Source organism: Poecilia reticulata, chromosome 8 (genome assembly GCF_904066995.2).
Source record: "Poecilia reticulata chromosome 8, P_reticulata-male-v2, whole genome shotgun sequence".
NCBI classification, from domain to species: Eukaryota; Metazoa; Chordata; class Actinopteri; order Cyprinodontiformes; family Poeciliidae; genus Poecilia; species Poecilia reticulata.
In genome coordinates, this window is record NC_088837.1 from 11,284,100 (window position 1) to 11,301,078 (window position 16,979).

General features: G+C 39.6%; 1 protein-coding gene across 19 annotated transcripts in view; it reads right to left on the minus strand.

The window, feature by feature from the left end:
• Positions 1–16,979, minus strand: part of cacna1aa (calcium channel, voltage-dependent, P/Q type, alpha 1A subunit, a) — an 84,568-nt gene that overhangs the window by 4,996 nt on the left and 62,593 nt on the right. For 8 of the 19 annotated variants that reach the window (XM_081609889.1, XM_081609892.1, XM_081609888.1 and 5 more), the window contains 7 exons: positions 16,618–16,714; positions 10,080–10,185; positions 8,667–8,774; positions 6,454–6,557; positions 4,115–4,230; positions 3,888–4,020; positions 1,903–2,016 (listed from right to left, as the gene is read on the minus strand). In XM_081609889.1, the coding sequence (XP_081466015.1) occupies positions 1,903–2,016; positions 3,888–4,020; positions 4,115–4,230; positions 6,454–6,557; positions 8,667–8,774; positions 10,080–10,185; positions 16,618–16,714 (778 nt within the window). Of the gene's footprint in view, positions 1–1,902; positions 2,017–3,887; positions 4,021–4,114; positions 4,231–6,453; positions 6,558–8,666; positions 8,775–10,079; positions 10,186–14,073; positions 14,171–16,617; positions 16,715–16,979 lie in introns of all 19 variants that reach the window. The other 11 variants (XM_008415833.3, XM_081609891.1, XM_008415818.3 and 8 more) reach the window with 5 other exon arrangements.

Sequence of the window (16,979 nt, forward strand, 5' to 3'; positions counted from 1 at the left end):
ACTTTTTCCCCTTATAATCACGAATGTGACAATGTTTTATTGGAATATTATGTGACAGACCAACACAGAGCGGCTACCAAATTGCGGAGTGGACGGAAAAGGATCTGAAGTATAATTTCCAATAAAGTTCCATACATTTTAATTTAAGCCGGGGACAAGCTGTATGATTTATGACCCGATTTTACCTCCAAAAATACAGATATCTGGATTACCAAGACAAAAACAAATTAGTCTGTCTGAAGTCTGAATATATATTTTATTACCACCGCCTACCAGCATGTCTGATTCCTAAAAGAGTCAACCTCACAAGAATCTCCATGAGAGTTCGATACGTTCAGTTGGCTTTAGTTCTTTTTCAAAATCCTGCAGCGTGTGATTCCTCGGCAGGAAAACTTGTTAAGCATGTGATCGGCAGTTTTTCAGTCGAGGAAACAAGAACCAGTCTGTTAGGGTGAACTGGAATCACCCAGCCAGTTTCCTGAGTGGAAACTGAGCTTAAGATTAGGGTGATGACACGGAGGCCTGCCGACCTCAAAGGCTGGGAGCTAGCATGCCACTTTTTAATAAAATGTAAATATAAACATGTACATTATTCCTCTTGAATGAACTTATTCCAGTTACAATGTTTTATCAAAGTAAGTGGTAAAACATCCACATTCGCTGTAAACCTCTGCTGACCATAGATCTCCAATTAGAACCAATGGATTTTATTGAGACATATCTAATTGAAGTAAACTAAAATGCAATTGCCACACTTTTCAGGTAATAATTTTAATTACGGAGAGTTTTGTCACTTCACAATTGTGTTGTTGATCTTTCACATAAAATCCCACCATAAACAATAAGTTGTGGTTCTAATGTGAGAAAATGTTTAAAAAAAAAAAAAAAAAGAAAGAAATTTCTATGAATATTTCTGCATAAGCAATCAAAGATGCACTTCAGTTTTGGTTGTTGAGTGCCTGAAGGAACAAAAACAACCGCACATTGGCGACCACAGCGATGACGGTGGGCAAAAACACCCACATGTATGAATCTGCCTTAACAAATGTGCACACTTCGATTTCAAACAGCAACACACAGCAAAGCAGCAGGGCCGACGTGACTCCGAGGACACACGGAACAGTGAGGTCGCAGAAAACCTGCAAAGCACACGCATGCACAACACACACCTGCACACGCAATCCCACACATGTTTAACCACACAGCATTGTGCTTGTTCTATTCCAAACAGTGAGTAATAAACCCATTGCCCATTGCCTGTAGGGAAGAAAATTGAATAAAACACAACTAAAAATAAAAAAAAGTAATTCGTTAGGTAGGGGTCCTGACAATTAGGCGTAGAAGGAATAAATAAAAAGTTGGGTCTAGGGGACCGTGTACGTGTTCAAAAAGGTTTTTTTTTTGTGTGGATGACAACCAGAGCACTCACTGATACGTGAATGATGACAAAATGGATGATAGTGTGAGATAAAATAAACAACTAAAAAAACAAGGAAATCGTGATTAAATACCATCATGCAGGTGAAAGTATAAACTGATGTTAAGAGGTCTGATTTAGACTTGCTAAGCAGACTTCTAGCAAGTAGGCAGCATCTGCTAAAACATTTCTATGTCTTAGCATGTCCATGTTTTAGCCAGACAAGTATCTTAATGGACAGGGATTTTCACGACAGTTAGACACACCGATCGTTTCCGATTAGACACGAATGTAAAACAGAAACCAGCAATTGCAGCAATTTGTCCAACGCTGCCTTAACGTGTCCCCCAGAACTTCTTTGGATTGGAACGCCAGGAGGAATTTTGTACTCAGACCTTGTAATGGTGCAAAACAAAGGCAGATGAGGCACGCACATGATGGGGGAGAAAACACGAAGACAGTGGAGAGGTGGGGATGCTGCTCACTTGGTTGTCGCCTGGGAGGCGGGGCATGGAAGCGGCCCTGCCGTGGCCTTCCATTGGTGGAAATTGCTCAGTATCCGAGATACCATCCTGCCCCATCTCTCTCATCTCTACCGTCTGTAAACAGAGCAGGAGAGCAGGAGATGGTGTGACTGGCTGCCATGATAGCTAACAGGGGAGTTAAGGGGAACAGTTGGAAAACGTCTGGTACAGTAGAGAGCTAAAGGGTGGGAGAATTTGGAAAGCGTATGCATCGGCGGCCGGCTGCCACAGCGATTGAAATTCAAACACCGAATGACAGGAAGTACACTCCAAACAAAAGCTGCCATCAACTCAACTGAGTGGACAATGGGAGGAGATTTTTTTGTTTTGTTTTCCTTGTTGAAAGGTTTTTGTGATGACATAGCAGGAATGGAGTTGAGGAGAAAGTCATGTGCAGCCCAACTGTCATGAGACAAACAACAGTAAAGTTATCCAAATGCAATAGCGACACGCTGCAGGCAGCAAAGAAGGTCGTGAAGAAAATGATGACTGCTGTTGAAGGTTAGTTTGCACACAAAACGGTTAACGCCCAATTAAGCATCTTGTTTTTGTTGACACAATGCAAATTTGTCAACAATGTTGATGCAGGTTGATGTGATATTCTAGTTAGTTTTTTTTTTGTACATATATCAAAATCTGACTCGCAGGAACGGTTGAACTATACACGTGTCAGTTGAAACCGTTTCAGACCTTTGTCAGACAGTGCGGAGGGATTGCTAAATCTGATGCAGACGCCACTGATTAGATCTAGGAGCACAACAAACACGAACATGAGTCACTTTGAAGACAAACACAAGATCGATGCATGTAGTCGTGTGCTTCAGGGAAGATACAGAAAGATTTTTGAAAAACAAATACACCTGACGAGAAAGACTTTGAGGGTGAGACGGTTAAAAAAGAAAAGTAAGTTTGGTGCAAATCCGATCGTAGTTGGAAATGATTTAGCGAGGACAAAACAGCAAGTAAGAATGGTCCAGCAAGAACTGTCAACCCCCCTTTTATACAGTAGAAAAATAAGAACAGAGACAGGAAACGAAGGGGAACTAACATTTACGCACGGAACAAAGGATATCTCATATTACCTCAATTGTAGTGAACGGGTTTGGTTTTGTTTCAGATTAAAATAAGTACAGCCACAGCTAATGAAATCATTCCATTTAAGAATAGAAAATCACATAAAAAAACATTTAAAATATTATTTACAAAAGGACAAACAAGCCTAATCGACGCGCGTATTTCAATTTACGGAGATGTACCTGCACTTCGCTTTCACTATAATTTCCTTGAGGTTGAAGCTATTTCAGAATAGTCTACTTCATCAATTTCAAAACAACTTTAGATGTGTGTTTGGGATCTCCGTGTCAATTTTGAGGTGATGCTCTGTTTGCGTTATTCCACTCTGTACAATGTACAATAACACCGGAACCGAAAAAAAAGTCTTAACTGCAGGTAAAATGTGCGTAAACTTGAAATGGTGACACTTCCTGTCGCTGTAGCTCATCTGCTTCAAGGTTCTACTTCTACCCATTTTCTTCTGACAACAACGTAATTTGTTTTAGACGCAACTGCCACTAGGCTGGTTATTTCTTTTCTGGACCATGAAATGATTGTGCCTTAAAATACCGTCAGGTCAGCAGATTTTTCAGACCAGCCAATCTGTCATCAGCAATCATGAATTCAAGTCGATTACATAAATCTCCTTCCTTCCCCATCCTGATAATTGTTATCCAATAAAACGACTGGTGAGTGTATGATGAATAGATTTGAACTTGTTAAAAAAAAAAAGGTGTACATCAATATGACATTCATGTCCATGGCGACTTCTACCTGAGAGTTCATTGAAATGTTAAATGCTCACTGACACCTGATGAGGACGCATGTTAACTATGCAGTGTTGTGCATTAGCACTAAAGGTTTTCTAGGGTATGTCTTTTGAAGCCGTCTACCTGTGAGTTGGTCATGCTTCCTAGGCCGTCCTCAGAGTGCCCTTCAGGGCTCCAGCTGCCAACCTTCTGGGACATCTCCTTGGCGCGAGCCGTCACCCATGACTGGCTCTCTGGGATCCCGCCCTCCACCGGCCTGCGACACGCACAGAAACACATCTTCCTGCTTTGATTTTCTTTAAAAAAAAGAAGTAATAATAACAGTGCGTCAAAAGGACTGTTGAACTCACAAGCTGTTGCCAGTGTCTGTTGTTTCAGGCGGAGGCAAGGCGTTGTTGAGTCCCGGACCCCCGTCCTGGGAGGGGGTTGGTGGCTCCACGCGCTGAAACAGTAATGGCGTGCGGTTCTGTTTGAGATATACAACATGGCCGTCGCCAGCTATCAGGCAGACTGACAAGGGAAATGCAGGGAAAAGGTGCAGAGCAGGAGCAGAAAGGAGGCAGTTGCCTAAAGCAAGGCCAGGCAAACAAAACCAAGGGATCAAAGTAAAAAAAAAAAAAAGAGTAACTCTGGAACAAGTGATACCCCACAGCTAGATCAAGAAAGAGAAGAGAGAACATCGAGGAAGTTAAGCAACAGAGTGCTCTGTAAAGGACTATAAGAAAGAGGAATTCACTACTGAAACCAGAGATTGACTAAAGAAAAATAATCAGGCACCCTCTAGGGCAGTCACGTCCATTTCCAGTTGATACAGACCAGTGTCGTAGTTTGAGGTGAGTTTTAAATTGGTCTCTGCTTCGACAGCCCAGGTATAAATGTTTTATCTCTTCCTCAGCACGCCACCAAGTTTTAAAGCACCTGTTAACGACCCACCGGTTCACATCAGGTCAGGTCTGAAGCAGAGACGCGCCTAAAAGTTGCAGAAAGCCAGCCCTCGAACTCTGGAAAAGGGTTTTGGGTTTCTTCTGAGAATCAGGTAAAGGCGAACATGGACAGAAGAGGCAAAACAAGATGCAACATGCTTCTGGATTAGTGGATGTGAGACTATAAGAAAAGGGAGTGATAAATTAGGGAAGATGATAAAGAAAAAAGTCAAATATGAAGCACTACCTTCTTTGTCATTTATTTATTAGTGATCTTCTAAAGTTGTAAAATGATTGACAAAACGTATTTCACCTTGTGTGCAAATGTATGAAAAAAATTATAATCCATAAGAAGCTAAAATATTATTTTGAAACATTCAAGCTGTCTTGTTTTATCTAATATTAAACCAAATATATTGATAATGACAATAATTATGTACAAAATGTCCTTTAAAAATGAATTACTAGGATCCACTTTTACAGCTATAGCAACCCTGACTTATACAGTAGTTACTGTCTAGGTATTATGTAACGCATTTCACCAATTAATATCAACCTTTTCATGTCCCCAATCACAACGTACTCTAACTTGGCGGCTACTGAATCTTCATCTGTGCAGCTGAAGAGGGAGAAACGGTGAGTACAAGTTTCAGCTTGGCGTTGACGTATTGTACGTAACCAAAGTCATCGTTATAGTGCTATTGATTATTCATAATTCTTGAAAAATTCTTAACAAATTAAAATATGTCTGTAGTTAAAAAGTTAATGGCATGCACAATTATGATCAAAAGGATCCCACATTTCTATTATTAAACTTCATTTTTTTAAATGTTTTTTTTATTTCAGCATTTTATATTGTTATAAGTTTTATTCTCCACTTTAATAATGCAAAGTAGTTCTATTAAGGACCAGTAGGAGATCAAGAGGTGGAGCTGGTGCTCCTAACATCATGTTGCATGGGACAAATGAGGTGGAGACAGTTTGATAGTGTCATTTTGGTGAGTCAATGAATGAATGAGGGGAATTGTGTGAGGTTAGAGTCAAAGGGATAATATATGAGGTAACAAATGCACCTAGTGATCATATTACTACATGCAGTTAACATGTGAAGCAGGCAAATATTGCTAATACAGTAGCATAACCCTGTCAAGAAGTAAAACATTTCCACTCAGAATATTTCCTCTAATGTTTCCAAACACCTTCAGGGGAAATATGATTGAATACAGTAGCCATCATGTAGAGAGTGGTCACTCCACTTCCTTGACATGTGTTTGAGTGCTGAGTTTAAGGGTAAAGGAGAATGCTTTAATGCAGTGCAAAACAGTCCACGGTCAGGTTAGCAGATGCAATAGCTGTGCAGGAAGTCAATATGGGAAAGATAATAGGGTTTTTTTTGGGTTTTTTTAGGTACGGGCACCTTTGGGGCTGTGACAACACCGGAGGCTAAAAAAATATGTGACCTCGAATGTCACATTCTGAGCTTTGTACTTTGTGAAAGGTTCAGTTTTTAATCTCCACACCAAAATGTCAACACCGAAATTGCTGTAATAGACTTTGGCCACAAGATGGCAGCAACGTGTTTACAGAAAGCCTTTTCCAGCGTAGGAGCATTTACAAAGTCCCGACTGGAACAGAGGCTGTCACAGCCCACATTTGTAGAAATGAATCTACACACCTGTGGTCTTTATTTCAGGGCGTCAGTCTGCCTTTTTAATTCAGGGGCTCAGAGGCAGGCAGGTGCGTTACTTTACTAGAGGCTGCAGTACCTGTTCATCACGAAGAGCCTGGGATCGCTTGATCTTGCTCTGGCGATAGTACTCCATGATCATCATGGCCGCGTAGATTTTCCCAACCGTCAAGTCTGTAGCTGCTGAGAGAATGACAAGTTACCCTGCAGGATTAGACACTTTGGTATGGGCCCTGAGCATGGAGGATGGTAAAGAAGAGCGAGGCATGCACAGAGTGTGCAACCTGCGCTTTACCACACAGAAACATACACAGATGGAGCAATAAGTCTTTTCACTGACAGATGGATATAAATTTTCATAATTTTTTTTCCTCAAATAGAATGGCTCTCAAAAGTAGTAGAATTTCAGATTTTTGTGATGCAAACGAAATGAAAACATGATCTTTTCAATTACTCCAATCATTTTGAATTTTTTCTTCTTCCAAAATTAATGCAACATTTATTTTGTACAATTCAAATGCAAATCAAACTCATTTGTTAAAGAAAAATATGAAAAAAAAACAGAAATAAAAAGTTGCGATAATCTAGTTAATTAAATTGCCCCTTTTCGTTGATCCCAAATATTCTTGCAAAAAAGGTCTTTGATGCTTTTTAAAAAAAAATTCCAACAGGTTTGTTCATTTTTCTGTTGAATTTTACAGCATAGGTATGAAACATTAAATATTGAAAAAAAAATCCGAAATGATTCATCTTGACTCATTTTTTTACATCACAAAAACATGTCATTTTAACAGGCGTGTGCAGACTTTTTGTATCCACTGTAAGTTGTGCTTGCTATATTAAAACAAAATGCCATGCAGTCCCTCCCACATTGCCAGTATTGATGCATTCTTCTATCTTTTTCACAAGATTTTAAGAGCAAGATTCATGCACTCATAACATCTCTCAATCTTTTGAACCACAAACAGCTTCAGAAATGTATTTACTCTGGGGGTGCTGTCATTGTAACTAGCACAGTTCCAAATCAAAGACTTTGCCAGTGCATGCAGTACAAGCATTTACCAGTTTATCTCCAGCATTAAAGTCATCCAAACAATTTCTTCCGCTTTATGGTTAAGCGTGTGTGACATAAATTATGCTTACATATTGACACTGAGATAAACCTCTCAGGAAAAAAGTGCACAGAAATACAAGGTTTATCAAACTTTATTCTGGGTACCAATAGAAGGAGCACACATTCCAACATGGAAACATTTACCACTGATTTAGGTTTTCCACTACAGCTGTTTCAGAGCTATCTCCTGTACTGATGTACTTCTTCACAAAATGCAAAACTAAACAATGTAACTGCAATATAAGACATCAAATGCCTGTAGTTTGTGCTTTTTAATCCCTTTCTAGACTCTAAGTTTTTGTTGATCGGTGTTTCTTGGTCCTCGTCTTCCAATATCTTATAAATGTAATTAGCTCACGTACTGAGAAAGACCTCCATGCCACTTGATGAAGAGCTGCTAAGGTAATAGAGACCTTTGTGTCAGTGACGGCGGTCAAGGGAGGCAGCTAAAAGCGTCCTGGATGAAGGCTGAAGAATCAAGTTTAGAAAACCACTTCAGTTGACCAGCATAGAAGTTAATAACCTAGATCACATCATTTGTCAAATTATAACTCAAAAGAGATGCAGGTATAACCTAACGGTGATCTGCATTTCTGCAATACCACAGGCACTGCAAAATTGGAATTGAATACGGTGCATCATATTGGGTGCAAAAAATACACAAGAGCCAAAACGGGTTTACTGTTGATAGTTAGGGATGTATAGAAATGTCTTCTCAGTGCATAGAACTTCACATTTAGACTCGAGCTCTGGCTGCCTGGAGTGAAAAGACATCTATAGAGAGTTTATCTATAGTATGACACCCTCTGATTTCAGGCACAGATAAAGCAAGAAATAGGAGATATGGTGTCGTTTGTATGTGTTTTTTTTTGTGTGTGTGTGTGTGTGTGTGTGTGTGTGTGTGTGTGTGTGTGTGTGTGTGTGTGTGTGTGTGTGTGTGTGTGTGTGTGCGCAGAGTTGTGCGTTTGCTTATTTGGTGGAGGTACGTTAATTTGTGTTTAGGGATCTGCCAGCTGATTCAGAGGGTGCAGCCGAGACAGAGACAGAAAGAGAGAGAGACTGACTGAGAAAAGCGGACCTCAGGTGGTGTGAAGTGAATCATCGATGGAGCACTGGGTGCCATAAGGTGGCTGGACTGAGCCACAAATCTGTGTCCGCACCAGCACTCTGAGACTTACCCTTGTGCGGTGTGACCAGCAAATCCAAAGTTTTCTGGGAGAGGTTGGGCCATATCGCCATCATCTCTTTCCTCAGCTCCGCGTCCATCTGATGCTTGTCAATGCCACCTAGACATATTCGTAGCAAAACCAATGCATGCATCCAACATGCGAGTACAAAACCAATAATGTTGTTTAAAATGTTTAACACACAAGAATGCATTATTCGTCCAAAGAAAAAAAAATTTATATAAAAAAGAAACACACAACCACATACAAACAAGGAGACAGACAAAAAGAAAGAAGGTGCTTATTAGTAAGACGGTAGTTAGGATCGGTTCAGTTTGTGACTCCATCTGGTACTCTTTCAATTTTAAGTCGTAACATCCTGAATACGTCGTATAATCTACAGACCAGGCCATACGAGGTAAGACATAAAGACGAAAGGAGCTGGAATGATATCTTACAAGAATAAAACGGAAAATATTTCCTAATGAAAGTCTAGGAAATATTTTAGACAACGTGCAGCATGGAACTTTGTCTTCTAAAGTAAGTGCAAGCTATTATTATGAAGTTCAGATTTGAAAGTGTGCAATTTAAGCTTGGCACCTTGTCTGATCTACTTTTGTGACTCTTATTTTAAAGAATGGCATTACTTACTGACAGAGTCTGTTCACAAAAACATTGATAACAGGTTATAAAAGGACAGAGGAATCCCTAACCCCGTTTAAATCATTTATCTGGGCTCATTTTCAGAACTCTGTAGTAAAATAAAAAGAAACGGTGACAGTGCGGCAGACAGCATTTATACAGTGAGAACGCTGCAACTGGTTCAGCGTAATCTGAACCAATTGCTATTATTTCACAGGCTATTTTTTATTGAGTCCAGACTGCATTTGATCCACTCAGATCATAAACATACACAATAAACTCGAGAGGCCCTCACCAATCATCAATCACAATCTGTCACACTGCATGTTGCAGCTGGAGTTCTGGAGCCAAAGGGTTAGAGATATGTTTGGGGGTATTTCCCCATTTCTGGCTGCACTTTGTGCCCAAACACCATTAAAACTTAAAATACAAGCAAAGTTGCTGTATGTATAATAAAATTCATAGTGGTTTGGGTTTCTGACTTCGTCTAAAAGTGTATTGGGACATATTATTGCTGGGCAGACTTCAACCGTCCCCATTGTCGAAATTGTTCCGTTGATTATGAGCACGCCTTCAGGATGATAACGAGGCAAATTTAACATTTTGAAAATTTTGAAACTCTTATTTATAAAAACGGAAAATGCAAGCGTTTTTAAAATGTGGGTTTTAAATCAAGCCCACCCATTGCAAAAATCTCTTGACCTTCTTTGGAACCAAATGTCGTCCCGTCTCATAAGCTGCTAGATGTAACCTCGTGACAAAATAATTCCAAACGTTTCATACCCTTCGCAATCTTGATATCCAGAGCTGTGCGGATCAAAGCCATGAGTGTGGAGTTGAAGTGGACCGAGTTGTCGTCACCCACAGGTAGATCCATACGAAGCAGTCTCTGTGAGGAAGCCAATTAAGGTGAGAAGTGAGAAAATTTGGGAAGTAAAGGAAGTGTTTGTGGAACCTCCAGGTGACAGGACCACAAGGTTTGTGGTTGGAAGGGGAGCTGGGAAAGGGGGAAGGGCAAGGGTCCTCAGATTGAAGGAGCTTTGCACAGCTTATATAGTAGGAACTAACTCTACCTGTAATGGCTCAGATTAGAATTACTTTTCCGTAAGAAATCCCAGTAAACATATTTGAGCTACTTTTGTTGCATTAAAGAATTTCAAAGAGTCACTGATTTGTTTCGTAAGGATCACTTTGATCAAAAGTGATCACTGGTTTGTTTAGCAAATGAGCATTTACAGGCTGAGAAGTGCCCAGTGTTACCTAGAGCTCCCCCTCAAGGTTTGGAGGTTCACAGTAAAAACAACTGAGACCAGCTGATAAACCAATAAACCAAAAACAAACTATGGGAGAAATCACAGGAATAAATCACGTTGTTTTTTTGTTTATTGGTTTGACCTTCTCTGGGTCTCATTGACTAGCATTAGAAGAGGACAACACAAAGACAGACACCAACTCACTGCACGATGCTCGTGTGTGTTTTGGTGGAAAAAGACGACGAAAGGGTGAAAAACCCTTGCATGCATTGCGTCATGCATTCCCCGCGCACATTCCATTCTAAGTGCATCTACATTTTTCCATCCTTCCCCAAGTCCTTCTTGCACATACAGTCCCCATGCAAGCATGCAGCGCACACACAAAATGTCTCACAGGACAAGCAGCCGAGTAGCTGTGAACAGAAAGTCACTGCTGGTGACATTGGAATGATCTCGAGTTGTTTCAATGTGGTTGTTGGTATAATAAACGAGAAAAGACAATGTAATTGTATTAACACAGATGAGTAATCTGCTGCACAAAAAGTTTAGACGTTGAGATCTAGTGTGTAAAAAATGGATTAAGGTTAAGAAGGTTAATAGGTGAGAGAGAGCAGTGTTTTTGTTTTTGTTTTAATTGGGAAGAGGAAAAATCAAGAAAAGCTCACCATGGAGGAATTATTTTTGTCCATAAATATGTAACTTTTTAGGTAAACTAAACACATGTAGGGAATATAAAGTGAAACGTGAAATGGCAGAAAGTTTGAAAGTGAAAAGTAAAGTTTGGGAAAGAGAGACGACAGAATTAGAAAAAATCATTTGGTGCTGAAGAGGTGAATGTAAGAAAAAGAAATGACCGAAAACAAAAAAAGAAGAATGCATTTAAAAAGAGGCAGAAAAACTGAAGCCATTATTGGTTGGCTGTATGTGTATAAAGCTGTTCTGCCTGAAGGTTCTGATGTCTTTCCTCCAGAGAGAGAGAGATAGTCAACAGTGAAAAGCAAAAGAGCTAACTATGTCGTCGTTTTGTGAACTGGGTTGAAATTTTCAAGCGAAGCTTGGATTGAAAACACATGTATGGAAATGGTCACATGATAACGTTCAAAGGACAGATTATCGGATTAGACCATGCACAAAGCGCATGTTCTGTTGTTAGGCAGGAGAACAGAAGGGTTACGCATTTCCTTTCTGTCAGGAAGGACGCTTATAATGCCCTGAAAACTCTTTCACATTTTTCCATATTTCAACCACAAACTTCCAAGGAATTTCATCGGGTTTGTAAGTGTAAGAGCAACACAGAGCAGTGCACAATTGAAATGGAAGCAAAGGTTATTTCATAAAAAAATTATCTGAATGATATGGCATGCATTTTTATGTATCTCCCTTTACTATCACACACTAAAGATTCCAGACCAACCATTTACTTTTAGTCCACCTGAGCGTAGAAGGTTTTGGACATGAAATACTATTCAGCCCATTATATGAAATCAAAATAGCATGACATAGCTGCAGCAAAAGTCTAGAAGGAACAGAGAAACTTGCATAGTGCAGTACTTTATTCCTGGCTGTATTGTACTATATTCATTGGCAGAGCGGCTCAGTCAAAGTTCAAAACTAAATCTAACTGATAGTCTCTAGCAAGACTTGAAATTTGCAGTTCATATATGTTCTCCATCTATCCTTTCTGGCTTTTCTGGCTGAGTTTGGCCTATTTTTCAGTAAAGAACAAAGACTCAGGTGGACTGAACATATGCACATATGCCACATTTTTCAGATTTGGATTTACAAAGTACGTGGAAAACTACTTATCTACCTTCCATTTTGCTACTGTACACTACTTTATTTTTGTAGTGTACAATACAAACATAGTAAAACACAGTTAAGGTAGTGACTGTAGTGCCAACAAATGTGAAAGAGTTCATGTGGTACCAATACATTTGCAAAGAAATGTAGTTTGAGAACAAGACGCTAACAGACAGAAAGGGAGATGGTGATGGTGCATCAGATGAAACAATGAAAAATAACTGAGAAAGACCAACGGAGCTTAAACTGTACGGGTCAAATAGTATTGATCTCTACTTTTATTTGTGAGGTTAGGTTTTCACTCAAGGAAATGGCCCAATAAGACAATAATCTCGACATGAATGTTAATTAGCCTCTGGAAATAAAGTGGGCAAAGGAATGACACATTATTAATATCGCAACTGTGCCTAAGTCCCATTCAATGTGGAACGGTAAATACAGTAAAATGTCATCACTATTTGCCCGAAGTCTGTTGATGAAGGAGCGATGGTTGGGAATGGAAATGGTCTCCTGTGCCTACAGGCTGTTTGGCTAGCTGCCCCCCCCGGAGGCTTACAGTGATCTGCCAGTGATTTCTCATGGGAGCCGATCACGGGAGGAGTTAGGGGAACATATGCTCACACGGATGTGATTACCATTCTGTACGCTTCTGTTTTGGAAAATATTTCACGAGTGACTCTTTGTGTCTGTGGTATTTGACAAACAGGGCGTGTGCAGAGGGACAAAAGAAACAAAAAAAAAAAACAAACAAGAAAACTACAGTGGCAGTGGGTGGTCGTCGGCCGTGCAGAAGGCAGGTGAGCGTATGTGTGGGGAGGGGAGCAGCAATATTCAGAGATGAAAGGGGGCTGGAAACAGAATAGAACTGCATTGACGACAGAACCAAAGGACAAAGAGGAGATCGGACTTGCAGATAGAAAAAAAAAAAAAGGCTGCTCGGGGGCTTGGAGCTGCCGCTGCTACATGAAGGGTGACAGAAAAAAGAACGGCTTCTGAATGGCAACCAAAGGCTCCCTGAGGAAAACACATCACTGACACAAGCCCTCCTGCTCTCTCTACCATGAGACATAGCAGAAAATATCTATGTGTAGGTTGATGTGACCTAATTCCCTGTGTTTCTGTGTATATGTGAGTGTGTATGTTCGAGAATGGGCCTCATCCGCAGGAGGGAGCAAGTCAGAGGACGTCAAGTCTGGTGGACCTTCCAAGCCCTGTTGCACACGCATACTGTCGGACACGAGTGCGATTCTTTATTGGGGTCCCCTTCCATAAAAAGTTTGGGTTATTAACCTCTATGCATAATATCATCATCTCAATATCTGGGAAAAAAAGGAGAAAAAAAAAAGATGACATTGATCTCGCATGTATGCGTTTGTGAGCTTGCCTGCCTAGTGCAAACGAGCTGAGAGGGTCCCTCTTTCTCGTCCGCTCCTGCGGATACGCCACATCCCCTCGCCCCGCCTGGAACCTTTCGAAATATCTTTCCTGCTACCTGCGCCCACCAGTTCCACACCACCACACAAAGGCCACAACATCGACCAGCCGACCCAAAGTTTTCCACGAAAAGGAACAGAAACAAAACCAAAGAAACAACGACACTAAAGTTTACACCACGTTGAGCGCTTAAATCCCTGATCCCTCCCTTACAGACCACCCCCGAATCCCCACGACACCCATAAGAAAGGCTTTGATAGAGATGTGGGGGGGGTGTGGGTCTTTCTGACCTTGTAGGCCACCCGTGCCGGACACCTCTTCCCTAGGCCCAGCGGAGGACTCATGTGTCTCAGCATGTCATACATTTCCCTGCAACTGATCCTGCCACTGCATCATCAGCCAGTGCCACCACCCCGTTACCAAATCAGGAGAGGGAGAGAGAGAGGCAGAAAGTAGATGAAGTTAAAGTATAGATTTGAAAATAGAAAATAGGATATTAGAAAGATACAAGAGAAGGTGGGAGGAAATTCACCAAAAACAAATAAAAATAGACAGCGAGGAGGACACGCTTTTGACTTAGAGAGTCTGTGGGAGTGTGGGTTTTTCGAGGTAAAATATTTCTCATCTCGAACGTGAGACTCAGAAACCAAAAGGAGGCAGCAAATAAAAGCTGGAGGCTGGGATTTAGACACGTTTCTACTAGGTCGAGCATATAGATAGGTTTTTCTAAGCAAAAGATTAAAAAAAATTGTTTCTAAGAATCAAAATTAAGTGAATGCTTAAAGGGAACATAAGAAATAAATCTCCTATTTGGACCAATGTTTGGGCCAAAGAAGAGGTCAAAATACTAAACTGTGTTTAGACAAAACAGCTTGTGATGTGTTTATCATCTCTACCTTAAAAGATGTCTCCATTTATATTTTGCCGAGGAAAATTAAGCATCACTCAACTGAGCAGGTTTTTTAAAAATTTTTTTATCCAACAGCACAATGTTTCAAAAGGTATATCTTGAAGTCTCCTCAAACCCTTCAATCAAGTCATTTTGAATTTATAGTCATGGACTACCTTAATGTTTTCAACTCCTGATGCTCATCGTTGTTGTACTTGCTGTGATTTTAGGTAAGCTGCACCCCAAGCAAGCCGTGAGCCGGCAACTTTGTGCTCAGTTATTTTCAAGATCATTGCCTCTTTTCTTGTCCATGGCTTGGAAAGCTGTTTCATAGTCCTTCTGGGTTTTCTTTAACAATATAAGTGTTTTTCAACCTTGCACTGAATTAAATAGTAGTTCAAGCAGCCTTTTGCAATGACAATTTTGCTAACACTGATGTTGGAATGGAGATAAGTTTTCAATATACTGTGCAGGTCTACATTCTCTAAATATATATATATATATATATATATATATATATATATTATATATATATATATATATATATATATATATATATATTTTAAAAAAAAGTATGCTTTCTATAGCCAGGTTTTTAACATTTATTTTGCTAAACATTTATTTTAATGATAGAATTTGCAAGAATTTATCAACAATACTTCATCTCTCTCTTTTAAATGTTTTATCTACTGTTTTTTGTGGCTGAGATAATGATGAATTAATGATGTTTTAGTGTCTTTGGAAACACTTTATTTGAAGGGCGGTGAATAAGACTGCCATGACAGTGTCATAAACATGACATAACACCTGTCATAAGCATGAATAAGCCTTCATGAATATTTATGACTATCGTCATAAAGCGTCATTCGGTAAATTACGTCACTTTTAATACAAAGTTGACATTATTCAAAATGTCTTTGTTAAGACAACTTGACATTAACCAAGAAATCATTACTGATATAAATTTGTTATAAAAGTATTACTGATTGCACTTTGAAAATTAGGTAACTTTATATTATTAAAGGTAAAGTTTAAACAGTAATGATTTCTTGGTTAATGTAAAGTTGTCATAAAGACATTTTGAATAATGTCAACATTGTATTAAAAGTGTCATAAGTTACCGAATGACTCTTTATGACAACAATCATAAATATTCATGAAGGCTTATTCATGTTCATGACAGGTGTTATGCCATGTTTATGACAGTGTCATGACAGTCTTATTCACCCCCCTTCAAATAAAGTGTTACCGTATCTTTAATTGATATTTAACATTGGTTATATATGCTAAATATCAAAATCACCCTTCAAAAAAACCATCAAAAAGCAGAATCATGTTCAGTAAACACTGAATCTTGCTTCCGTATGTTGGTGTGTGTTCAGTATGTTTGTCGGCATGTGTTTGTGCGCGTTTCCAAAGAAAGGCAGAGCAAAGCTTGACAGAAGGCAACAAGCTGTGTCTGCTCTGATCAGAGAAGGGAGGAAGAGGAAGGGGTGTCAATGCAGTTTCTGTTGTTCCCCTAAAACCCCCAAAACCAAGAACAATGCAACACTACAGTGGACAACCGTAGCTTGCTACATTAAAGCCATGGCTCCACAGCAAGCAAAAAAGAAAAACAAAAAATCAAAGATAGTCAAAAGAAATACAAAAAACAAAAAAAAAAGATCCAGTTTATAATGGCAAAACATCTTAAAGTTTTCATTTTGTGCATTTAACATGCTTCTCTAGGTGTCTGCATTGTCCTGCACATTCTCTCAGCAGTTCAGAATGCAAGTCGATAATGGTGGAAAAGAAGTTGAAATGAAAACAATAAAGAGAACAAACTAAGAGAACAAAAAAACCAAAAAAACAAACAAATCAAAAACAAAAGCAGCATTCAATCCATTCCTGGATGCCGTGGCTAGCAAGTGTGGTTGAGAAGGTTTCATTTGAATGAGAGTCAAACCTTGCAGGCCACCCTATGGGGGCATTTCTTTCCTAAGCCAAGAGGCGGGTCGATAACTCGTAATAAACTGTACATGTCCTTATAATGTATGCGCCCGCTGCAAGAAGAATACAGGGGAGTTAAACATAGACACAAACAGGGGGGAGGGGGAAACATCCAGAGAGAAGAGAGGACATTGGGAGCAAGAACACAAGATCGACAAGAACAAGAAAAGACTTTACAGTGTTGTAAAAATTATCCTTGAGATAAGATAAATTACAAAAAAGCATCACTTCAGTGCAAGGGATCTTTTATGTATAGCTTTCATAAAACAAGCCCTTGATATCTGGCTAAAGAGTCGCAGCGAATAAACAATACAATTC